This window comes from Peromyscus leucopus, chromosome 17 (genome assembly GCF_004664715.2).
Source record: "Peromyscus leucopus breed LL Stock chromosome 17, UCI_PerLeu_2.1, whole genome shotgun sequence".
Lineage (NCBI taxonomy): Eukaryota > Metazoa > Chordata > Mammalia > Rodentia > Cricetidae > Peromyscus > Peromyscus leucopus.
In genome coordinates, this window is record NC_051077.1 from 51,282,362 (window position 1) to 51,308,125 (window position 25,764).

A 25,764-nucleotide genomic window follows, 5' to 3' on the forward strand; every position below is an offset into this window, starting at 1 on the left:
GAGGAGAAAAGTACATCTCAGTTGTTTTGTGGGGCAGATCATCTGCTTCTTGGAACAGCTGCTGCTTTTTCACTGGATTGACATTTTCAATTTGTGAAAATTGTTATGACCTGCCAATGTTTGAGGCTTACCATGCATTCTTTTTGGTTTGTTTGTTTGTTTTGTTTTGTTTTGTTTTTCGAGACAGGGTTTCTCCGCATAGCTTTGCGCCTTTCCTGGAGCTCACTTGGTAGCCCAGGCTGGCCATGCGTTCTTTTTATGTTTCTTACAGGACCACTAATAAAGACTAAGTTTATCCTCCAGATAACTTCAGCTAAATTCTTCCTTTGTTTTGAAATGCGCACTAGCTGTCCCTGTAACAAGGCCGACTTTTACTACAAACCCCACCCACATGGATGTGCCCCCTCACTTCCCTCTTTAAAGCTCTGGTGGCCTGCATACGCCTCTCTCTCTCTCTCTCTCTCTCTCTCTCTCTCTCTCTCTCTCTCTCTCTCTCTCTCTTTCTCTTTCTCTCTCTCTCTCTCTGCCTTCATTGGGAACTATGGCTTAGATATTCAGGTAAATAATGTGCTAATTTCACCTTTAGGCTTCTTCAAAATGTGAGAAGCATGTCATTTGCACTAAATGATACAGGTCTATCTGGTTCTGCAAATCAAGGAAGTCTAGTTTTAAAGCCAAAGTCCCAAAAACACATCCACTAATCAGATTATTCATTGTCTAAGTGACACAGATTCATTGAGAGTCAGCCAAAATGAGTTCTAGTGAATTAGGGTTTGTCCTGAACCTACCCAGCTCCCCGGGAAGAACATAGTCACCCAGGTGTCACTCTGGGTCGAGGCTGAACACCTCTGTGTGACATCAAGGTACCTCCACAGCATCCTTTCTCCACCTCTGTCTCTGCTATTATCCCCCACCCAGACCTGAGCATCCATGAATAGTATACACTCACTCGGGTTGTTTGCAAATTTTATTCTGTTTACTTAAACAAATAAAACTGCTTAGGGTGAGTGTCATGTCTCCCGTACCCTTGCGTCTCCATCACCCAATAATTATTTCAAAAATGTAGCAAAGTTTGTAACACCCACTGTATTTTCCCACACACTCTCTCCTACCACAAAGAGGCATCTGGCTTATCATGTCTGAATTGGATAATGACTTACTCATTGACACGTGTGAACAATGAACGACTTATTCTACTCCTAGTGTTAGGAAACACACATTGGGAGACATTTCAAGTTTCTCTTCGCTTCATGCAGAGAACTCTTGAGTCTAAAGCAATGTTCTTGGTTTGGGGTTTTGCTTGCTTTTTGGTTTGTTTGTTTTGTTTTGTTTTCTGTCCTTGAGCTACTTTTATTTTAAGAGTTTAAGAGGTTCAGGAAAGATACAAACACATGAGAAATCACAAAAAACAGACATAACTCAAGCCTGAGAAAGCTGCTTGTTTTCCTTCAGTTGGGTAATGAAAAAAGTAGGAAGGCTTTATTTAATGAGGGTGAAGTCATTTTACACATACACCTACACATAAAGATATATACATATTTTAAAATAAGCAAAAGACTATCTATTGAAGCTCAACTGGGAAAATCAGGGGGAACAAATCACAGGACAGAGATCAAATCTCATGATCTGTTGAAAATATGTCAAAGAAAACCAGAGAGCAAAGCCAGGCTTGCCATTGGTCCCTCTGGTTTCACAGGCACATTGTTCAGGACTGCCTGCAGGAAGTGAGTCATCCCTTGCAGAACTTGTCACAACTCAACTTCAATCAGCCTCACTTTGGTCTGGCAGGAGGTAGCACTGTCCTCCCACAAAAAAAATGGGCCACCTATGGCGTCAAAGCACAGAGGGAGAATGGTGGGTTGCACAGGTGAGTAAGGACAAGACATCCCTGGGAAGGGAGGAAGGGAGACACCCAGATGAAAGGAAAACAAAACCCGTCGAACGGTCCACAGTGATCTGGTCCCTGGAGAGCAGGTGGTCACTGAAATCCAAGCCTTATGGAGTCACCTGGGATGGGGCACAGGTATCACCCTCTTCAGCTACTCCTCACTTCCAGGATCATCACTGTTCTCCCCTAAGGGAAACTCCTTTGTGGGCTTCTGGGTTGCATACATCTGGGTCTCCATGGGGCATTCTTGGTTCAGAATAGCCTGCAGCAAGAGACAAGTATAGATATTACTGCATAGCTTTGACCATCTTGTTTCGTGTCCACACTAGCATATCCAAGTTTAGTGTTAGGAAAACTCAGGATGTAAGTATAGCGTCCTCCTTCTGCCTCATGGATAGGCCCAGGCCTTCCAAAGTACCTGGGCATATCAATCCAGTCAGGGAAAACACCTGATGTGCTTGTGTTGGAATCCTAGCATCAGCTGGTACAAGGCATAGCAAGAAGTTGTGTGAAATGGGTACTCCTCCCTCCAGACCGTCTGCCTACTCCTGTTCCTTTGAGTAACTTCTACATCCTACCTGAATCCATGAGGCCCCTAAGATGCTGGGATGTTCATGCTACAAGAATAGCAAAGTAGCATACAGTGTGCAGGATCTTCTACCTGGAAACTGTTTTTTAACTTTACATGACATGGCCTAAGCTGCAAGCATAAGGACTGAGCTTGAATCCCCAGTGCCCATATAAAAGACTGTGCATGATCATATGCCTGTAATCCCAGTACTGATAAATAGAAACAGGCAGGTCTTGGGAGCTCACTGGACAGCCAGCCAAGACAAACGGGCAAGCCTCTAGTACACTGAGAGACCCTGTCTCAAGGCAGTAAGGCAAAGAATAATAAAAGACAACATCCTCCTCTTATACACTAACTTGCATGCGCCGTACACAGACAAAATAAATGAAGTAAATTTTTTAAAAAGGCATCACCATATAAGGATAAAGGCAGATTCAAATGAATGAGCATGTGAGTAGATGAATGGACATACTCAATGAAATGCTGCTATTTATAGAAGAGATAACTTAGTAAATTGAGTCTTGCTATAGTAACCACGGGATGCCTTTTACAGCCAATATTCCTAACTCTTTTAAGATTCTCATTTTTTTTCTTTTTTTTAAATTTAGTTTTGTTTTGATTTGATTTTTTTTATGAGTGGGTCTTATGAAGGCCAGGCTAGCCTTTAATTCCATATGTAGCTGAGGATGACCTTGAACTTCTATCCTACCACCTCTATCTCCCAAATGCTGGGATATCAGATGTGGGTGACCATGCCTTGCTCCCCATTTTCCTTCTTTTCTTAAGGTCCAGATAATAGGGGGCATGGTTGCTTAGAGAAAGAAGGGAAAGTAAAGGATAAAAGGGAAGGAGAAGTGTGTTAGGAAGAACAGAAATGCTACAAAACAGAGAGATGGCCAGCAGAGAGGAAATGAGCTCAAAGTGAAGGGTCAGGGGAGCCCAGGAAGAAACAGACTCAGAGTGCCTTACAAGCTTCTCCTCCTTAGCCGGGGGGTTCTGCAGGAAGCAGCAGAGAGGCGCGTAGACGATATTGATGACACCAATGATGACCATGAGCCACGGGAAGCCAATGACCTGTACAACAGCACCCCCGGTAGACGGGCCTGTGGAAAAATAAATCAAATTCCAAGTGTTTGTCGAATCAGTCACCTGTAAAACACTATGCTAGGGATAGTGGGTAAACACAGAGGCTGTAGCAGATTCCACTATCTTCAGATCCCTAAGAGAATAAGGCATCTGGTTCCACATCCAGATGTGGAGCTACAATGGAGAGGGGAGACTGGGTCACTTATACCTGGGAGCTCACATCTGCCCCCAACCAACATACCAATAGCAAAGCCCATGCAAAATGCCACATCAGCGATGGCGTAGACACTCCCATACACAGAGGTGTGGCGTAAGTCCACCAGGTATCCCATGATGGGCATCAAAGAGGAATCCACCATGCCTGTGGCCAGAAAAAAAGCAGGATACTATCAGTCAGCTTACCCATAGCTACAGCATCTCCCTCCACTCTGCCTCCCTGGCTTGCTGTCCCCACACTCCGCACCAACACAGGTCCAGGTAGGAACCAGGATCCCACCTCTGCACATCTGCCAGCTTCTCTCCCCTTCCTGCCTTTCCACCATCCTCTTCTGATGAGGAAATGAGGAGGAAAGGAACCCAACCCAGAGGAAATTTTCAAAGGCTTCTTTTTGACTTTGAGGGCACCACTTACCTATGGCAAAGCCAAGGCCTGCATTGGGGCCAATGAGGCCAAAAATATTGTGAGCCAGAGGCACCTGGAAGGGGATGGAAGAAGAGTTCTTCAGAGTGCCACTGGGATGGGAACACGGGGGGCAGAGTTTCCATATGACATATACTTGAGACATGTGCCACATTCGTTACCTCTGATTTCTCACACCTTCTTTTGAAGAATAATCTTCCATTCCACTTTGATCACATGAAAACTGGACGGGTACCAACCAAAGTTATGAAGCCAATAAGCAGCAGTATCAATTTTGAAACTCAGACTCAATTCCATTATATCATAGCGAGGAACCCTTTCTTCTTCATCATCTGCCTGTCTCTACCAAATGCACACTGCTGTCCTCATTGGTCATGTGGTCATCTTTCTTTTCATCATTGACATCATTGAATTTGCTTGTTATTTATTTTACAGTACTGGGTATTGAACCTAGGGCCTTGTACACATTAGGCAACTCTCCCCCCCCCCTTCTACTTCTTTTGAGATTAAGAGGTCTCACTAAGTTTCCCAAGATAGATTTGAACTTACTCTATAGCCAGGAAAGCCCTGAACTTCTGATCCTCCTATCGTAGCCTCCTGGGATAGTTGGCATTAAAGGCCTATACCACTCAATTAAGTCCTAACATCTTATTTGAATCCCCAACTTGGTAGCCCTAGTAGCCAAAAAGACAAAAAATGAGCTCAACAGTTCATAGCTCATCAACTGGAGAGATTGGTGACATCGCTTGGGTGCCACAAGAGCAAACTATGGCATGTGTTCACCCTACTGAAAGCCTGTCCTTCCCTTTCAGGCAGTGTCCCTACCCTTTCCTTGGTGCCTGTTACCCCACCCACTATTCCATCACACAGCCCGCCAAGGTTTGGCATGCCATTTAGCACTGACAACTCATTATTGCTGTGGGATGGTCTGTATGTCAAATTACTCTGATTGGTCAATAAATAAAACACTGATTGGCCAGTGGCCAGGCAGGAAGTATAGGCAGGACTAACAGAGAAGAGAAAAGAAAGAACAGGAAGGCAGAAGGAGTCACTGCCAGCCGCCATGACCGGCAGCATGTGAAGACGCCGGTAAGCCACAAGCCACGTGGCAAGGTATAGATTTATGGAAATGGATTAATTTAAGCTATAAGAACAGTTAGCAAGAAGCCTGCTGTGGCTATACAGTTTGTAAGCAATATAAGTCTCTGTGTTTACTTGGTTGGGTCTGAGCGGCTGTGGGACTGGCGGGTGACAGAGATTTGTCCTGACTGTGGGCAAGGCAGGAAAACTCTAGCTACACATTATACTTAATGGGCAACCCCTCAAGAGGTGCTCATATTTATCAATGGCAGGGCTGACTTGCTGAGGGCTTTTCATGTGCCCTCTCCATGCCACAGTCTGTGTGGATTACCTCGAACATCCTGTGAGATGCAAGCAGAATCCTCAAGTGAGAGTACTGAGCAGGGAGGTGGCTCAGTAGCTCAGGGCCACACAAATGGCAAGTGGCAAAGCGGGCGTGGAAGCCTGAGCTCACGCCTATTTCCAGGGGTTCCAGCTCGTCCTGGGTGCAGTGCTCAAAGCTCTCCATACCCCTTGAGCCTGGAGCCAAATGGACTGATGAACTGACGGTCTCCACCGAGACCAGGAGATAGTAAAGGCCTAGGAGTGCAAAGGCCTCCTAAAGATGGAAATCCCTGCTTTCTTCTTCTTCTACTAACTTTTCTGGTTCTAGAGACTGAGCCATTGGTGGTACCTGCCCTGGTGGCTGGTGGGAACTGTCACAGTAGATTGAACAAATGGAGTCATAAAACATCATTGGCTGGCCAGCTCCAGAAATAGATACCAACATGTTTCACTTCACATGTCTATGTGCACAGCCTCACACCTCTGGCTCCTCCCACCCACAGCCCTACGCCTCTGCTTTTTCTCCTTCTTTTGATGGCATGCCGTTTCAGTTGATGGCACCTCCTCCAGCACCAATGTCTGTTCATGTACAAATAGTTTTCTAGAAACTCCTACCAAGTCAGCCTGCTGCTCATTTGAAGCAAAATTATCTTAAAATGTCCAGTGTGCTTCCTTTTTCAAGTGGGCCTTGTACTTACACAGAGCAAGCTGATCCCTACTGCCACCATTCCAACGAGGGAGCACAGCCACCTGGAAGAAAAGGGCATCATCACACACTGTCTGCAGAGAGATGGCTACTACCTGCCACCTTGGCCAGTCCTGCACACCCTAATTTAATCCCTTAGATTAGGGGAAGGAAGTGCAGAGACTACAGGACTAGGTTGAACCCTTTCTGTCCCTGTCATTTGCTTGACCTCGTCTCTTCCCTGACCTCATAGCTCTCCTCACAGCAGTGTCTGGAGTAGGACAGTGGGACGTAGCTTGTTTTCCTTAGAACTGGTCTGCTGGTTCCAAGGTACTCGGCTCCTGGGAGATGCTCGTGCCCTTGATTACAGGTGTTTGCCTGTTCAGGTTACTTCCTTTTTATAGTTTTTTATTTATTATTATTTGTGTGTGTGTGAGAGAGAGTGTGTGTGTGTGAGGGGGGTGACGTGAGAAGAGGCACACCACAGCATGCACGTGCAAGTCAGAGGACAACGTTGTGGAGTGAGTCTCTCTACCTTTATGTGGGTTACAGGGATTGAACTCAGGTCACTAGGCTTTTGCAGCCAATGCCTTTACCCACTGATTCCTCTCTACAGCCCAGTTCACACTCTACCTACTCATAATACACATGGTCTTACAAATCCATCTCAAACACCACATGTAAATATGCCTACCTCTTCATACCTATAACAGTGCTTTCAAATGTGTTTTTAGAATCTTTGTGCTGAGTTACAATGATAAAATTAAAACCAAAGCTATTTCATCATTGTAATAGGGGAAGATAATCTAGATTTATACTTCTTGCCCCCATCGTAGGCTTCTGTTGTTCCTGTCTAGAATACCCTAGAGTTCCATGGAATAGACTTTGGCAACTGCTGCCCTAAAATACATACTGCTTCCTTTTTCTTTTTTGCAGCTGTTGGCTCTTGGGCTGGCATTACCCCTTTAGCTGGAAAGGAAGGGCTAACTCTATGTAACCACTGCAGTCAGTTCAGGATAACCCATCCTCTATACTGCCCTTATCACCTACCCATCAACTTCTCTCATGGCAATTTTTATCATTGTGTCCTAGACTGTCTCAGAGAAGCTGTCCCAAGTACAAGAACAAGCTCAAAGGACACTGTTAAGTGATAGTTCAGTCATTCTTCCAGTTTCCCAGGCTACATACCGACCCATCTTGTTGGCCAACACACCAAAAAGATTCGTGCCAATGAGGTAGGCCACACTGGCAGGCAAGAAGGCCAGACCTGTGGAGGACACAGAAGCTCACTTTAGGATGTGCTCAACTTAACCTAAAGCATCTAATTTCCTACAGTTCAGCAAAGTACTCCTGATACCTCCAGGTCCCCAAGCCACTTTGTTGTCTGCTTTGGAGATCTTTGTGCAACTCCAGAGCAAAAGTCTCAGGACCCCCACAGCCCTGCTTTCCTCGGGACCAGGGCTTTTTTTAGCCTCAATATGTTTTTTTTGGTTTTTTGAGACAGGGTTTCTCTGTGTATCTTTGCGCCTTTCCTGGATCTCGCTCTGTAGACCAGGCTGGCTCGAACTCACAAAGATCTGCCTGCTTCTGCCTCCCAAGTACTGGGATTAAAGGCGTGTGCCACCACCGCCTGGCCTCAATGCTCTGAACTCCCAGACTTCCTGACAAGAGACTCAGTAAGCCACTGGCATGTATAAAATTGACTTGGTTATCAGCACTAGAGTATGAGATTCCTGGGAAGTCAAATGCCTCGCTTGCTTGTGACCTGTCCTCTTGTTGCTTTGCCTGTGGTCTTTGCCTTTCTGAGCCTTGGCTCCCACATCAGAGTAGAGGGAAGCTGTCACTATATGACGCCAGGTAACGGTGGGAGCAAGTTGGAAAATGTTTGTAAAAGCCTTTCATTAACTGCTGCCCTGGCCACATGCCTTTATGACAGTAGAGTGAGATGATCGGGAACATGGGTTTTGGAGCACAGAGTTTGGGGTTCCATGTGTGGCTTGGCCACTTGTGAACTATGTGACTTGGAAATTGTACTTGTTATTTTCGAGTTCTTCCCCCCCCCCCATCTCTTTCCTCCTTTCTTGTCTTCTGTCTGATGAGCTTTTACCATCGGCAGGTAGTCTTAAGGCAGTAATTGAGCAGTAAGTAAGAGCAACACAGAGGGGCTGGAGAGAGGGCTCCGTAGTGAAGAGCACTGGCTGCTCTTCCAGAGGACCTGGGTTCAATCCAGCACCCTCATGGTGGCTCACAGCTGTCTGCAACTCCAGTTTCCTGGGCACTAGGCTTGAATATGGTGCAGAAAACATACATATGGGCAAAACACCCATGCACATAAAAATATAAAATAAAATTTCTTTTAAAGGATAAACATAGAGCCGGGCAGTGGTGGGCTCTCACCTTTAATCCCAGCACTTGGGAGGCAGAGCCAAGCAGATCTCTGTGAGTTCGAGGTCAGCCTGGTCTACAAAGCGAGTTCCAGGAAAGGCACAAAGTTACACAGAGAAACCCTGTCTTGAAAAACCAAAAAAAAAAAAAAAATAGAAACAAACACAGTGCAAGTTTGTAATCCCAGTACAGGGGAGGCCATAGGAAACACAAGGAAAATGTGCTGTCTTCTCTACCAAAGCATTAAACAAGAGAAGGGAAGCGCTATTTTAATAAAAAAAAAATAGAAAAAATACAAAATTGGCAGATGTAGCTTATCTGGTTAAGTTTCTGCCTAGCATGTACAAGAGGCCCTGGCTTCTAGCCTCAGCATCATATAATCTCAGCATGGTCACACACACCTGTAATCCCAGTATTCTGGAGGTAGAAGCAGAAGGATCAGTTCATTCTCAACCTCAGATACACAGTGATTTCGAAGCCACCACATGAGACCCTGCTGGAGGTGGGGCCAGGTCCTTTGATTGTCAGGGGGGTTTTCCTGGAGACATATTAAGGTGGCTAGAACTCTTCTGGAGTGAGTTAAAGGATGGAATTGAATCCTGAATTGTAAATGCTGCTGCCATCCAACGAAATCCCTGGTTAGACCAGCACTATGGTGTTGGTGCCATCCCCCAGAGTCCCTGGTTAGACCAGCACTATGGTGTTGGTACCATCCCCCAGAGTCCCTGGTTAGACCAGCACTATGGTGTTGGTACCATCCCCCAGAGTCCCTGGTTAGACCAGCACTATGGTGTTGGTACCATCCCCTAGAGTCCCTGGTTAGACCAGCACTATGGTGTTGGTACCATCCCCTAGAGTCCCTGGTTAGACCAGCACTATGGTGTTGGTACTATCCCCCGGAGTCCCTGGTTAGACCAGCACTATGTATGGTGTTGGTACCATTCACCTCCAAAACTTCGTAAGTTTATGAAATCAGCCCACTTCAGATGTTTTGTTATAAAAATAGAATCAATTAACACAGGGACAGGATGGTCGTGATTCACCAAGAAAATACTGCATAGGCTCTCAGTTCTCATTTTTTAAAAAAAAGCTTCTTCTTTTTGTAACAGATGGAGACTATTACAAAGTCCCACAACTGGTCAAAATACAGAGAATAAAGGACTCTGTCCCCAGATGGACAGAGTAACACAACCTTATATCTAAAACTCAGGGAGCATTGTAACAGCGTGTAAGAGCCCGAGGACAAGGAGACTGTTGCTAAATAGTGTGCTCTAGATGTGACAGGAAGCTGCATCCATGAAACCTCACTAATATGGTTGTCTGCACGAGACCACACCAGGCAGTATTCCAATGTACCTGGGGGAAGGGCTCACGAACAAGCATTGGAAGGAAGGGGATTCAATTTTCTTCGAGGATGAGCCCCTTTGAAAATTGTCCATGCCCAAGTAGTCAGCCCAACACTCATGAGCATATGAACAACACTATTGGACTCACTATTGGACCCACACATATGCATGTACACACACATGCACATGTACACATACATGAGCACATACACATACACTAAAAAAAAAAATTAAGGGCAAGGCCATCATTTTAAAGGGAGGATAGGGTAACATGGGAAGAGTTGGAGAGGCTGGGGGGGGCTGGTTATAATAAAAGTACTTATGAAATTATTTAAAAAGTTAAAAATGTTTGTAGAAAACAAAAAATAATAAAACATAAAAATAAGGAAAACACTGCATATCTTTTATACTGGCTGGGCACAGAAGTGCCCTGTGAACACTTGCCTCAATTATTATCATGACCTGTGATGGTCAGGGTGAACCCAGGCATTCCACTCCAAGGCCAGGTGTTCCCCCTACCCAAGCCCACCAGAGTGACTGGTGGCCAGCTCTGGCCTGAGGGTCTGCTTGGAACCAGAAGTGTGAGTCTCTTTGGGTCTCACTGGCCCCGCCCTGTGCCGCTTTGGACCTCGAGGAAACAATATAACCCAATAGAAAGCATCATGACTCTGATCCCAAAGCCCAATGTAAACAGTTGGCCAGGGCCTGGCAGCAGCTTGTTTGCTTTTAATATTGTCTTCTCTGCAGCAGAAGTGAAGCATGCCCTCCTGTGTTTGCCTACTTTATCGGCCCAGGGTCGCAATCTGTTTCAAACTGTACCTGTTCATGTGTGCTTAACTGCTTGTGAAAGTTTAGAGGTAATAACTACTGAATGGTGTAGCTGATACATAGAAAGAGGAAGCTCACTGGCCTAGCTCCCTGTCTCCTTGACATCCCTGTAAATTGTGTGAAATTTCCTAAATGAGGCTTTCCTTAAACACTCACTTGTTCCACAGCACCTGACTCTAGCTGGTATTTCAGCAGTACTTTGTGTTCTAGGCTAATCAACACCCACATACTGTTCACAGCCTGTCTTCAAGGGTGGATCGCACATAGCCATGGTTGTCAAGATAAATTACTAGTTTAGTAAATCCTATAATCCATGCACTGCCCTAACCTCCCTGAAATAAGTACAAAGACCAAGACACTGAAAGATATCTTCATTTTACAAATGAAAAATGAAGAAAGGTATGGTGGTGCACATCTATAATCCCAGCACCGAGGATTGAGACAAGTCCAAGCTGTATAGTGAGATCTTGTCTAAATAAATAAGAAAAGAAAAAAGCAGAGCTCTCCAACATGATAATTGATAAATGGATGTGCATAGATTCAAACCATGGTGCACCTGTTTCCAAAGTCAGTGTTATCTTCTATATGTAGTAGCAGTACCCAGGATGCATTGGCCATGTGGTACAAGGTCTAATTCAGACCACACATCACTCTCAACAGTTTTTGTTGTTGTTATTGTTTGAATTGTTAGTTTGCTTTTTTACCTTTGCTCCTTCCTGCAAACTGGAGAAGTATTCTTCATGGACATTGTTTTTCTAAGGGTGATTGACAACAGGTGTGGTGTATACCATTGTCCCCCTGGAAACTTATTAGAAATATCGCTTGTTCCATGGGGAGTGTGAGCACATGCCTCAAAGCCTAAGGTACTAGCACTTGGAAGATGGAAGCAAGAGGATCAAGAGTTCAAGGCTAGGTTGTCTACATATCCAGTCCAAGGCCAAAACAGGCTATGTGAAACCCAGTCTCAAAAAAGAAAAATCAAGATCAAAAAAGATGGGAGTATAGCCCAGGCTGGCCTCAAACTTGTGATCCTCCTGCCTGAGCCTCCTCCAGCAAATCATACCAGGGTGTGTCATTGCAGCTGGGAGTCAGGGTGTCTCTGACTCTTTTATCTGCTCTTGGGACCCCTTTCCTCCCACTGGGTTGCCTCACCCAGCCTTAATATGAGGATCTATATTACTGTATCTTGTTATGCCATATTCATTGGACATCTCTGGAAGGCCTGCTCTTTTCTGAAGGGAATGGAGGAGGAGGGGATCTGGGAGAGAGGGGAGATGGGTGGGGGAGTGGAGGGGAGGAGTAGGGGAAACTGTAGTCAGGATGTATTGAACACAAAAATAAATTGGAAAAAAAAAAAGGAGTGGGGTGGAGTTAACCTGTTTTGCCAACTTGCTTCGAAGCCTCCAGCATCATCTAGAATGTGTGGAGTTTATAGGCGCAGACAGCATTGGGAAAAGTAATAAGAGATGCTGGAACACTGTGACCAAGTGACTTGTAACTTGTAAGTGAGGCTGCTAACTGGATTTCCGGGCTAGTGCTGCTCCAGGCTGTCGTGCGCTCATTAGTACCAGGAGCCAGAGTGGCCAGAACCCCCTCGGAAGTGATGTTATCTGCACCGAGCTCTGCCTAACTCAATTAATTGTCTCGGTCAGAGGCAGTTACAGCCCAAGAAATTCAATTTGAAGTTGGGTGTGCAGCTGAAGCCCTGCTTAGAATGGGTCCCTTGAAATTAGATTCTGTATTTTTTTTATGGTACATTGAGCTATATCCGGTTCTTATCAGCTTCCCCTCTGGCACCTCCAGCCTCTCCTGCCTGTAGTGACGGAGCTGTTTGCACGTAGCTTCTCCTGCTCCCCTCGTCCTCAGGTTTCCTGGAAGAGGCCCAGGCATTCTCTCTAAGCTCACTCAAATTCAAGGCCTCCGTGGAGCAGAAGAGGCTGGGGGCCTCCATTATGGACCGGATGGAGGCTGAAGACCCTTTCTAGAGTACAGAAGACAACAAAAGGAGGTGTAGTGACAATGTGGTTGGTTGTGATCCTACACGGTGCTCAGGTGCAGAGCACCATTCATTCCTACAATTGCTCTTGGAAGCAGATAGCACTGCCGTGCTCATTTCAGACACTAGTCAAGTGGTACTCAATTGGGAAACCCAATTACTTCAAAGTCATGTGGTACAAAGTCATGGAAAAACGTTCAGAGGCACCAAGTTTATTACCAGAAGACAGCAGGGCTGGGGCTGGAGCTCAGTGCTAGCATCTCGCCCAGTTTGCATGGGGACCCTGGGATTTAGCTCTAGAACTAGCCAAAAATAAAGAGCAGACAGCATGGTTGTCTGTAAATGGAGCTGATATTCTCCGGACCATCTGCCTCACTGGCTGGAACAACAAAACAAAATTTTACCTTATAATTTTATAAAAATAAAGGATTCTTTAAAAGTGATGCTTAGAAAGTGTGGTAGTTAATTCTTATCAATTATTGGATTGTTATCGCTAAGAGACACACCCTGGGGAGTCTGTGAGGGTGTCTGAAGAGAGGTTTAGTGAAGAGGGAAGACCTACACTGGATGTGGGAAGCACCGTCCTTCAGGCTGGGGCCCTCGCCAAAACAAAAAGGAATTTGAAAAAACACAAGATGAGTGCAGGCATCCCCTGCCCTCCATCTCATGGTCCCTCCAGAACTGAGGCCACCCAGCAATATTTAACTCTGCAGGCCTTCCCCACCAAGACAGGCGACATCCTCCCAAATCATGAGCGAAAAGAAATCCTTGCTTTGTTAGGTTGCTGTTTGTTGGGTAATTTGTCACAGCAACGAGAAAAGTAACACAGAAAGAATAAGTGGTTTCCACAAATTTATATTGCCAGCCGATGCTCCGGAAACAGAAACAGGCCTTGGGCTGGCAATACTGAAGAGTTTTACGATAGTACTAGGCCTGACCTTTCCATTGCCCACCATCTTTCACAAGGTGACTCTCTACCCACCCATCTGGACTCAGCTCATGGGTGTGGACATGGGGCTGAGTCTATGAAGGGAGTGTACTGTCCCTTGGAGAGGTTGATGACCCAGACTTGATGGCTGTTGATCACCTTCAAAAAGGCCCCCAGCACCTGCCTGGTGCCTCAGCCTTTGCTGGGGACCCAGGTCACTTACCTAGCTGCCACTCAGGGGAGCACATGGTCTGCATCATCCAGATGGGCAGTGTGGGCTCTAGTATGGCGACTCCCATGTTGGCCAGGCAGATGGAACCTGAGAGATAGTTCTGTGAGTCAGTACCTAAAGCCTGACTCTTCCCACAGAGAGGGAGGTCGGGGTCAGCTTACCTGCTGCTACCAGGATGTAAGGGTCTTTGAGAAGTGTCAGAAGTGGAGTCCCCATGGCACTCTGAGAAAACAAATAACAGAACCTTTCATTTCTACAGACTTTACAACCCTTCTGTTTTCACAAGATCTAAGATACAATCTTTTTTTTTTTTTGGTTTTTCGGTTTTTCGAGACAGAGTTTCTCTTGTGTAGCTTTGCGCCTTTCCTGGAACTCACTTGGTAGCCCAGGCTGGCCTCGAACTCACAGAGATCCGCCTGCCTCTGCCTCCCGAGTGCTGGGATTAAAGGCGTGCGCCACCACCGCCCGGCCTAAGATACAATCTTAGACATCATTGTCTCCTTTACTGTAGAGACCAAGAAACTCGGGTCTAGGGAAAGGTATCCCAACTGGAGACAGAGTCCATCTTGTGTACAAGTCCTGAGGCAATCAGAGCAGCATACCATGTATTGGATATAATTCCTACCTCCAATGACTGGAAGCAAGGCCAGGATTGTCAATAAGTGTCCAGGGCTTTTCCACGACATCTCTCTGTAAACTGTTTGCCCCACAGGCAGCACTTGACAACAGGCAGAGCACTTAACCTCAAGGTGAGTGTGGAAGTGCTACAGGAGAAGGCACCTCAAGCTGTCTGGGTTCTTCCTCTGATCCATTCTGAGCTGCGCTGTGCAGTCGGGGAGCTTGAACGCCTGTGTTTACATGCTAGTCCTAATGACCAGCCTTGATCACCCCGCTCTCATGGCATTACCCTTAAACCAGCTATACCCCACCTTCCTTTTGTTACATTTACCTGAATTACCACCCTTCTCATCTCCAGAGTTCTCCATCTTACCTGTTCTTCCAGATCAAGTTCAAATCCCACCTTTCCCACAGTGTTCCCTGACTCAGTAGTTGGAACCACGGAGTATTTCCTAACCTCTGGTGTGCAATCTACTCTATCACATGCGAGATTTAATAGTCTGGATACAACAACCGCATATGATGCACACACAACAATGGGTAAATATAGAGATGCCAAAACCAAAATTATAATACCCTCACCCCACATGCAAATCAAAGTGAAGAAATGGATGCAAACAGTAAATACATACACAGAGAAGTAAGCCAGCATCACAGTTAAAGATACGTAATGATTGCTGCCAGAGCTGGGTTATGTACAGCTCGGTGGGGGAGTGCTTGCCTGGGCTGTGCGAGGCCCTGTGTTGAGTCCCTACTACAGTACTGCCAGGGGTGGGGAGGGAGGGAAGACCGTCAGACAGAGAAGCAAGCACCACCTCCAGCATTATAAAATGCATGTTCATGAGGCTAATAACTGAAGTCCTGTCTGTGATGGCAACGTACTGAAAACCACCTAAATGCACAAACAGGAAACAGAATGACAGGTTTTCTTCCCTAATGTGGATCACACAACTGCACAACAGCGACGGGATGTTTTTTTCAGGATACATTATTAAATGGGGGAGGGGGGATGTAAAGAAGCATATAGAATATGTTTCCTTTTATGGAAGAAAAGTGGGGTAACCATAAGAAAACACACAAATCATTTGGCAGAAAAACATAGAAAAAAATTAAAGGGATCACTTTCAAGAGCTAGAGGTGAAGGAAGGAAAGGGAAAAACAGCAATAGAGAGATTAATACTCTTTGAATATATCTTTCTAGATAGCTTTGGCTCCCAGATGGTAATGATTTATACATCCCCAAAATACTATACCAATGTTACAAAATGATTGTGTCCCTACCAATTCATACAGCAAAGTATTACACTACATTCAAGGAAAACTTCTTTATAGTCTCCCCACTGACACTCAGGCCACAGTATCATCATCCGCACGCAGTATGTTCTTTCTATCAAACTTTGTAGAGGATCTCACTCCCTCGCTCTTCAGATCTAGAATCTCCTCCAGCTCAGATGCATCCTTCCCCTTCCAATGGTGTCCAATCCTTCTCTACCTCTATTGTTACAATCCCTTCTCTGTTGGCTTCGGACAATTCACCAATGCGAGGGGGACCTGGCCCAGCAATAGTGGGCACATTCATCCCTTCTCCACTGGCACCACGGCTTCTGTCACACGAAAAATGCTTGTGCCCCAGCACCTTCTTGATCGCTGCTCACACGCTGGGCAACTCCTTGCTCAACGCTGTGCCCACATCCCTCAAGTATAGCTCGATCTGGAGTTCTCAGAGCCATCTTTGGCTTGGGGTCAGACGAACACAAACTCTGGTATTTCTTGACTAGAACTGAATGGTGGTCAGCGGGGGATGCTCTTGGTTGTCCGGAGGTCTCCGTCGCCTTCCTCATCCCTTAGAAAACACTTGATTCTTTCTATAGCCCCGCTTCTGCTTCCATCTTTGTCTGACACCAAGCCAGACTCCTTTGCTACCCTACGTGTAGGCCTGCCTGGAGTCCAAATCTGGGGTTCACTTTTCTTGACTTCCCCTTTCTCCTGTGCTCAGCCGCGCTACTTATCCCAGAGCAATGGAGTTTCGTGTCCACTTACCTCAGAAGACACTTTGGAAGGCCATAGGATGCAAAGCTGGAGAGCTGATAAAAAAAAGGGGGGGGGGAGACAGAGGGACAGTTCTGTTTATTCATTGATTATCTGGGGCTTTACTAATGGCCGCTTAGCTACCACCCTGACTCCCTCAGTTCTTCCTTTTTTTCTAGAATGGGGTAATCCCTGACCCATCTAAACATGTCAAAATAGACGTCATGGCATAATGCATTTCCAACCTGAGCTGAACTATGATCTATATAGAGGCACCAGCATTGACCTACCTCCATCCAGAAGTGCCAAGAAGGCCAAGATGAGGAATGGAGAGGACTTGCCCACAAATTGATACATCACACTTCCGAAAGGTGCTCCCACTGAAAGGAAAGACATTACAGACACCTGCAATGCTACTCTTCCAGATCACCCACTCAGCCTTTACTGGAGGCCTGGAGGGTCTAAGCTCCACCGAGGCTGGGGGGCGGGTTCAGAGGTGAAGATTCAGACTCTGTCCTCAAAGACTTCCTTTCTAGTAAAGGAGATTTAGCAGGGCATGGATGTGGGAGGCAATAGCACAAGTAACTGAAATGTGGCCAAACGCTCCACAGTAAATGATCTCGTGCATAAAGTGCTGTGTAAGTCCAGTGGAATAGGTCAGAAAGGCCGGGGTATCGAGACCACTTTGCCAAGTCCACCGCACCTGGGGCGATGTGTAGGGGCAACACTGAAGGGTCTGAATGGGGGCACACGTGGGGGTGAAGACTGGTGTCAATGCCGCATGAGTACTGGGGAAATGTGAAGGTGAGAATGGTTGAGGCAACCAACATCAATGAAGGGCTCCCGAGAGCCAGATGAGCTATCTATTGATGTAACCAACAATAGCCTTGTTGGTTATTGAGAAACAGGGTACTTTCGAGCAGAGAAGAAACGCCACCAGGTGTAGGCTCTTCTGGTAGTGTGTATCATGAAGGAAGGAGCAGGTGTGAAGGAGAACCTGTAGGAGGTTAGTGCCATGTTCAAACCAAGAAAGAGGGAGGGGCTGACCTCGAAGGGGCTCTCAGGGATGTAGCATGCTCATTCTACTAAAAGTGATTGTGATGAAGGAGTCTAATGTGATCCACATCCAAGGCTGGGTATCCACATGGCTACTAACAAAAAATGGGGCTTTCTTCCCTCTCTTCTCTACCATGGTGGCTGGTAGGGGAAGAATGAGACTTGGATCTTCCCCTCAGCAAGCTTGTAAACTGCCTTTAACCTCTCTGCCATCTGCGCCAGCATTGTGCTTGGCATGGAGAGAGCGCTCAGCAAAAGGAAGCAGCTTGTTGAATTAGTCAATATGAAGTCTAAACATCAAGGAAAAAATAAGTATATTTATTATTTGGAGCTGGGACTTCTGAGTACAGAAAATCGGAGTCCTTATCCCTGGCCCTGGCATTACTTTGGATAGCTCCTTAATCTTTCTAATATCTCTAGCCTGGGGACAGCCATTCATCTTCACAAGTTGGTGGTAAGGATTAAAGGACATTACTTCTATGAAATCAGCAGAGACTCTGGCAAAAGCTCAGCTCTCCTGTGGAAAGCACCGGCTGTGCATAGACGTAGAGGTGAGGCAGGCAGTGCCCAGTAATGTGGGACATTCACTCCCTTGGACAGGTTGACCTTCAGGACTTCCCCGGGCCCTCATGCATGTCACAGCCACTTAAGGAGAAAGAAACGACACCTTTCCATGGTGATCTTTCTGAAAGAGTCAACACACTTGGGCCAGAGAGGCAAGGAAAATACTTACTTGTCTTCCACGACAGGGAAGTCCCTACCTCCTGGAGCCATCTTTGTGGGGTTTGCAACACCCCCATCTCCTGAACTCAGGCCTCTGTCTAGGTGCTACTTACCCAGAAGCCCCAAAGCCAGGCCCCCCAAAGCAATTCCCATGGCTTTCCCTCTCTCGTAGTTGTCGGTATAGACACTGGCCAGCATCCCGAGCCCTGAATAGGAAAGGACAGCTGAAGTTAGCACATGGGAGGTTGCTGACTGCTTCTTACAGCCCGTGGTCCCAGCCCTATAACAATATCCTTTGCTGGATATTTCGTTTGCAGGCTCTTATAAAACTCAGCCCACAGTATATAGCAAATACTGCCTTCCACAGTCGCCTTTCTCTCCTCCCCTACACATAACTTATTAGTTTGGTGCTGATGTTGTTATATCGTAAAAAACAAAAAGCCTTCGAGGGAGGGTAATACAATAATACTATTGTCTACTTATTTCATGTTTCATAGGATTTTGTCATTTCCTAATAGATCTCCTCGCATGTGGAGGTCACAGACCAGGCCAGGAAGGGAAGACATATGAGTGGACTGCTGTATTCAGTATGGCACTCAAGGAGGAACATTAAAATATGAGGCACCTGGAAGAGAAAATGGGCTGGCAACATCTAGTAACTGTGCCATCAGGCCATTCAGTTGGGTGAGTGGCATAGCACAGCAGCCCCATGGGAGACTGTGACATCTTTGCTTAGTAATACTTTGAAAACTATGAGGACATTACTGAAGTAACAGTTCCCATTAAATAAAAGCAATGCTAAGGAAAGGCCTTGATGTGGGAGTAGATAAGAACCTTGAGCTTCTTCTGATTTGAGCCAGCTGCACCTGTATACCTTCTGAAGTTAATCCAGGCCAGGGATCTACGGGCCCCTCCCACAAGTCCACAATCACTTTCCTCCTGAATCTTAATTGCTACCTCCCTGGATGGCATTTCCTTTTATTTCCTCATATAAATTTTATGTAGTACCTAAAGTAATTAAGTAGTGGTTAAAAAAAAAAGGTAGGGGTGTGTGTGTGTGTGTGTGTGTGTGTGTGTGTGTGTGTGTGTGTTGCAGCTTTACCTGCAACAGATGAAAATGAAGATCCGATGCCTTGAAGGGTTCGAGCCACAAATAGCAGGGCATAGGTGCCAGAGAAAGCAAACACTGGGGAAGAAAAGAGTCAGAATGATCCTGGTCGGCGTGAGGAGAAACATTCCCTCAGTGGTGTAGCCTCTAGTAGGCTGCTCATGCTCCTGTAAATGGCCCCCCACCCATGCTTCTGTAAGTAACCCTAATGAAACTTGTTGGGTCACCAAAACATACATGGAAGTAGAAGGGGGCTCATTGGGAAGAAGAAGAGGGAGAGGGGATAAGAGAGGGTAATTGGGGATGGGGACGAACATGCTCAAAAGTGCATACTATAATGCATGAAACGATCATAACAAAGCCCATTATTAAATATTAGATTAACTAGTTTGTCACAGTCAGATTCAGCAATCAACTTGACATAGCCCAGAGTCATCTGGGAAGAGGTAACCTCAGTTGAGGAATTACCTAGGTCAGATTGGCCTGTGGCCATGTCTGTGAGGCATTTTCTTAATTGTTAATTGATACAGGGGAGCCTAGCCCAACATGGGCAGTGCCATTCCTTGGCAGGTGGTCCTGGATTATATGAAAAATGTAGCTAACCAAGTCATTAGGGTGTAGCTAGTAAGCATCTTTCTTTCATGATCTCTGCACCAGTTTCTGCCTCTGGGTTTCTGCCTTGGCTTTCCCCAACCATGAACTATACTCTGTAAGCCAAAGAAACTCTTTTTTCCACCAAGTTGCTTTTGGTAAGAGTATTTTATCACAACAACAAAAACCAAAATAGGACATTAATAAAACAACAGTTTTTTAAAATTCTTTTTTTAGGCCAGAGAGAGCACCAGTGAGTAAAGGTGCTTGCTGTAAAGACTGCGACATGAGTTTGATCCAGAACCCACATGGTGGGAGAGAACCAACTCTTGCAAGTCGTCCTTTGAATTTAATGCATTCGGTGGCATACATATGCACGTATAGTAAATAAATAACACAATAAATAAATGTCAAATCTTTCTTAGGAAAAAAAAAAAGAATTAGCAAGCTGACTCAGATTCCACAGAGAGATGAGTCACTATTACATGGATCTTAAGCATGCATGATGAGATGAGACCCATTATTTAAATATAAAAGGGAGAAGAAAGCGTGGTGATGTTTGCTTTTTGTTCTTGAAGTTAACTACTTAATCACTCCAAGTCTTCAATTAGGACCGATTTTGAATTGATGAAAACGCTGAGCAGCCACAGATGCATGAATCAAGTCAGTACACAGTGGAAAGAAGGCGGGGTCTCTGTGCTTCTTTGCTGCTAGTCTGATGTTCTTCCCACTGAAATTGGGAACTGGTACCTATCCCTACTCCTGAATTCTGCATTACAATGGCCCCTTGCCATTGCTGGGCCATCCTGGGCCATCTGTTGTGTGCACCTCGAGGGCCATAGACATCGGATAGAAGACATCTTACATTCTATCTGACCTTTCCCCTTGATGGAAGATGCTTCCACCCAATCAAATTGGGATTTACTAAATGATAGAGTGTGCTGGACTGCTAGCAGATGTGAAAAAGAAAGAACACATCAGCTGACGTCCTTGATGGACCATCTACTAGAGACTAACACAAATGAAGCTGAGAGGCTAACTGGAGAGTGCTGTCTCAAACCAAATTACAGGTTGTAGAGGTTGTGTTTTTAGACCCAGACATTGCTCATCCTGGACTCCCAAACAATATCTCCAAAGAAAAAAGAATCCTTCCCAAGGTGTCTGAACCAGACAAACTTTAATTCTCCTGACCACTTATTATAGGTGTGTTTGGTTGTGTTTTATGTTCTTCAGTTACAGCCCAACATGACCACACCCAACTACTCATTGTCTCCCCAAAACACACATTCTCTGTCCCTCTTTTTTTGGCTTCCAATGCCCATTCTCTGACTTTCTAATATCTAGTGTGCTCAAACACCACTATTTTTATGTCCTTAAAGAATGGAGTAGCCTATTTGTCTTTCGTTACCCGGGACAAAAAATTAGTTTCAAAACTGAAAATCACATTGTGGAAAACCTCAATCTCAGGAAAATCAAGACAATCGATCACAATTGAAAACAAGCAATCATTTTTCTTTCCATTTTTTTCTTTTTTGTTTGTTTACTTGGTTTTGGTTTTTATTTCCGAGGCAAGTTTTCTCTCTGTCCTAGAATTTGATTTGTAGGCCAGGCTGGCCTCAAACTCACAGAGATCCACCTGCCTCTGACTCCCAAGAGATGGGATTAAAGGTGTATGCCACCACCACCTGGCTCCTTTTCATTTTTCTAAATTAATATGGGCCATTATTTGTCTCCCAGTTACATCAAGAAGTCCCAGATAGGGGTTTTGAGAGGAGTGATAAGCGATAAGCACTGGCAACTTCTTAATATATTTTTTTTTTTTTTGAAACAGAGTCTCATGTAGCCTGGGCTGGCCTTGAACTCAGTATAGCTAAGGATGGCTCTGACCATCTATGCCTCCTACTTCTCACTCCCAAGTGCTAGGATTACAGGCCTGTGCCAGCATGCCCAGTTTTTACTTATTGTTTTATTCAAAGCCCAAGTGAGGCTTACAGAGGCTATCCTAATAGGCAAATATATTTTCTGTTTGTGTAGGGCTAGGCTTGCTCAGTAGAGCAGCATTAGCGACCTCCTGGGAACTGTAACTGTTATTAAACACACACAGTTCAGGAAATAGAAACAGGTTTTAATCTACTGCTTCTCGGCAGAGGAGCAAGCAAGGATTTTATGCTAAATACCTCGGGTCACAGATGCACTTTGTAGTCTTATTTTGCAGGGTATGGTCATGATTCCCAAGGCAACCACTGCATCCTCCTCTAAATACCTAGAACATATTTTATTCTTTATATGTGTTCCAGAAAAAAATTTTAATGAATTTCCAAGTCACATTGGATGACTGTGTTCCTTAATTTGCTCTCTAACACGGGCTGAACTTACGGAAACTAATGAACTAAGTTGAACTTCCCAATTTTCCTCTCTTATAGTAAATTTTGTTCTTTCACTGCTTCATACTTGTACACTCTGGTTCCCACCCCACCACCCTCTCCCATTTCCCTCTGGATCCAACCAGCCCCTCTACCCCTCTAAGTCTCTTGCCTTCATTAACTGGTTTAGGGTTTGTTTAGTGTCCCACGGAGTTTGATGAGGACCTTCTCTGTGACCCTGAGTTTAGAAGAGTGCAGCAGAGCCTGGCGACTTCATTTTCTTTTAATTACCCAAGCGTATTTCCAGTTCTCAGCAAGAACATCCCATTTCAAGCTCTTGCACTCCAGCCTTCCTTCTATCCCTAAATGCAACTAGTTCTTGTCAGACTTTAGATTGGGTCAATTCTTACTCTGGGGGTGGGGGAGAAAATCTGAGGAGGAAGAGAGAAGAGGATGTGTGGTAGAAAACTAAGAAAAAATCAAGAGGGAGAAACTGTGTAATTGGGAGCAAGGAATTAGAGAAGTGGTAGGAACCAATCGTAGGTCTACAGGTGTCTTCCCTGCATTAACCCCTAGAAGTGGACACCCCACCTTGTGTGCTTTATCCCTTCATGTCTCAGGGTCAAACACGAGGCCTATTCATCTCACTGTTTTGGCTCCACCTCCATTTTATTAGGAACATCAAGCGGATACTGGATAGGCTTTGTCATTTACTTTCCTGTTTCCTTAGCAAATTGACTTTCCTAAGGTGTAGGCTAAGGTGCGCTTAGTTGGGAAACAGTAGGATTTAGGGACTTTTCTAGTTACTATGATACAGCATTCTTTTGTTGTTGTTAGTCACCCTTTACCATAGCATACTAAAACAATATCTTTATCATAGCATACTAAAATAATACTATCTCTTTTTAAAAGATGGGAGGCTTGCAGTAAGCTTGCTCAAGAGATTAGTTATGTACACACACACACACACACACACACACACACACACACACACACCTGAACAAGTAAATGTACATATACACATACATATACATAGTGTGTACAATCAAACAGCTTCATGGTTTTCACTGAAGTAAATTAAGAATATGTTCTCCTGTAGAAGAGGAGAATGATTCCAATAAGAGGAGGTGGTTACTAACACCATCCCAGCCCCTGTTCAAATGACTACAAAAACCTTTCAGCCAGTGTCCCAGTTGACTTGTTCAGATGTCTTCTTTTCCTCTGGGAAACTCAGTCCTGCTCCCAACATTTACTTGATGGATCAAAGATGTGTAGTAAAGGGAGGCAAATGACTTACTTAGTGTGGAGAGAAACATGATCAGAAAGCCAGCAAACATGGGGATGTGGTAGCCAATCCTACGACAGAAGGGAACAAAGAAAGACAGCCTTGTAGCACACATTCACATGCTGGGACAGTATGCTTTTTAATCTCAGTGGGAACGGATACGGGGTTAATCTGAGAGCATTCTCTTCATATGTGAATGCATACACATAAATAAATTGACAAGCAAATCTACCCCCAGACAAGGCCCAAATTATCCTTTCCTGAAAAGGTATCTCTCAAAACCTCAGGATCATCCTAGATGACGTTTCCAGATTGCCAGTGCTTCACATTGTATTCAGACTGTCCTGTTCTCTCCTCCATCCCACTCAAACCATGCTCACCAACTTCCAGCTGCTCACTGCCCTGTTCTCAGTATTCAGTATTCACATCATTGAGGAAATGTGATGCCTCTAACATTTCACCGATAACCTGTTATCCTTTGGGATAACAAGCTTCCAAACTGCTGGCTCCCCTGGAGGCCAGAGCATTCCTTTTTTTCTCTTCTAATCGCCTATATAATCAGTTCTCAACTTGTGGGTCATGACCCCTTTGGGGTTGTATATTAGATATTCACATTACAATTCATAACAGGAGCAAAATTACAGTTATGAAGTAGCACCAAAATAATTTTATGGTGGGGATTGGTCAACCACAACAAGAGGAACTGTATTAAAGGGTTACAGCATCAGGAAGGCTGAGAACTACTGACTTATATGTAACCTAGGCCTCTGTGCTAAGCCCGAGTCTGTACTTTGTGGATGGGACACTGTGGCATTTGAATAAGAATGGCACTCATATATTTGAACACTTAGTCACCAGGGAGTAGCACTTTGAAAGGATTAGAAGGACTAAGAGGTGTGTCCTTGTTGGAGCAAGTGTGTCACTGGGGGTGGGCTTGGAGGTTTCAAAAGTCCATGCCAACTCCAGAGTCTCTCATACTATTCTCTCTCTCTCTCTCTCTCTCTCTCTCTCTCTCTCTCTCTCTCTCTCTCTCTCTCTCTCTCTCCTTATGGATCAGGATGTAGCTTTCAGCTACAAGTCCAGTACCAACTTGCATCCTGTCATGCTTCCTGACATGATGATAATGGACTGAACTTCTGATACTGTATGCAAGCCCCAAATTTAAATGCTTTCTCTTGCAATAGTTACCTTGGTCATGGAGTCTCTTCAAAGCAATAGAGCAGTGACTAAGACAGACACTGTGGCTACTGAGTTACCTGTTGGTAAGAGGTCCTACAAATGGGTTGACCAGAAGTTGCATCAAAGCCTTCGAAGCAAATAGAACCCCAACCCGGATGTTTTCTTCTTCCAAGAACTCTATCCCTTGCAAGCAGTTGTTTTTAGGTACTGAGACAGCTTCAGTGACTGGAGGAGGGATGGTGCCATTTGTCCATGCTACACGGAAGGGTACATGCTCTTCTACAGTCATGGTGGTGTTGTCAAAGAAGGAGAATATGGTAGAGAAGGCAGGAGAGGTGAGAGCTTGCTGGGAGCTTACAGGAGGACCTCTATGCAAAGAAGAGTTGACGTCTTTGAACTCTGTCGCATACAGGAAGGTGGGCACAATGGGCACTGAAAATCAATGAGGATATGTGAGAAAACTCAAGGACAGAGATCCTGTCACCACTACTAAGTTCAAAGGCATTACTATGAGGTCCAGTTTGATGCAGAAAGAAGACTCCTAAGTGACATCATTTAAAGCCTACTCAAGATCATGCCTGTTCAAATCATCCTATTAGCTAAAGGACCAAATTCTAGTCATCATATAGCTAGTCTTCGTGAATTTGTGACATCCTTACCAGTTAATTCACCTACTTGTAAAGAATCAGGTATAACCGAAGAGTCAATGCTTGATGATGATCTATAATGATTTTTCACAGATGGGTACACAATGAGAAAAAACATTCATCCAATACACATATTCTAGTTGAAGCAGAACAAAGCTCATGCTGCCTCATGGAATC

At 45.0% G+C, this 25,764-nt stretch overlaps 1 protein-coding gene across 5 annotated transcripts in view; it reads right to left on the bottom strand.

Annotated features, from left to right (window-relative positions):
• Positions 1-953: 953 nt before the first annotated feature.
• The window catches only part of Slc18a1 (solute carrier family 18 member A1), a 34,013-nt gene continuing 9,202 nt past the window's right edge, over positions 954-25,764 (bottom strand). For 4 of the 5 annotated variants that reach the window (XM_037211784.1, XM_037211782.1, XM_037211783.1 and 1 more), the window contains 14 exons: positions 25,018-25,372; positions 23,774-23,832; positions 19,517-19,600; positions 18,528-18,620; positions 16,926-17,015; positions 16,648-16,691; positions 14,151-14,211; positions 13,981-14,076; positions 7,463-7,541; positions 6,288-6,339; positions 4,177-4,240; positions 3,787-3,906; positions 3,429-3,562; positions 980-2,150 (listed from right to left, as the gene is read on the bottom strand). In XM_037211784.1, the coding sequence (XP_037067679.1) occupies positions 2,040-2,150; positions 3,429-3,562; positions 3,787-3,906; positions 4,177-4,240; positions 6,288-6,339; positions 7,463-7,541; positions 13,981-14,076; positions 14,151-14,211; positions 16,648-16,691; positions 16,926-17,015; positions 18,528-18,620; positions 19,517-19,600; positions 23,774-23,832; positions 25,018-25,372 (1,442 nt within the window). In that variant the 3' untranslated portion in view covers positions 980-2,039. Of the gene's footprint in view, positions 2,151-3,428; positions 3,563-3,786; positions 3,907-4,176; positions 4,241-6,287; positions 6,340-7,462; positions 7,542-13,980; positions 14,077-14,150; positions 14,212-16,647; positions 16,692-16,925; positions 17,016-18,527; positions 18,621-19,516; positions 19,601-23,773; positions 23,833-25,017; positions 25,373-25,764 lie in introns of all 5 variants that reach the window. The other variant, XM_028883836.2, reaches the window with a different exon arrangement.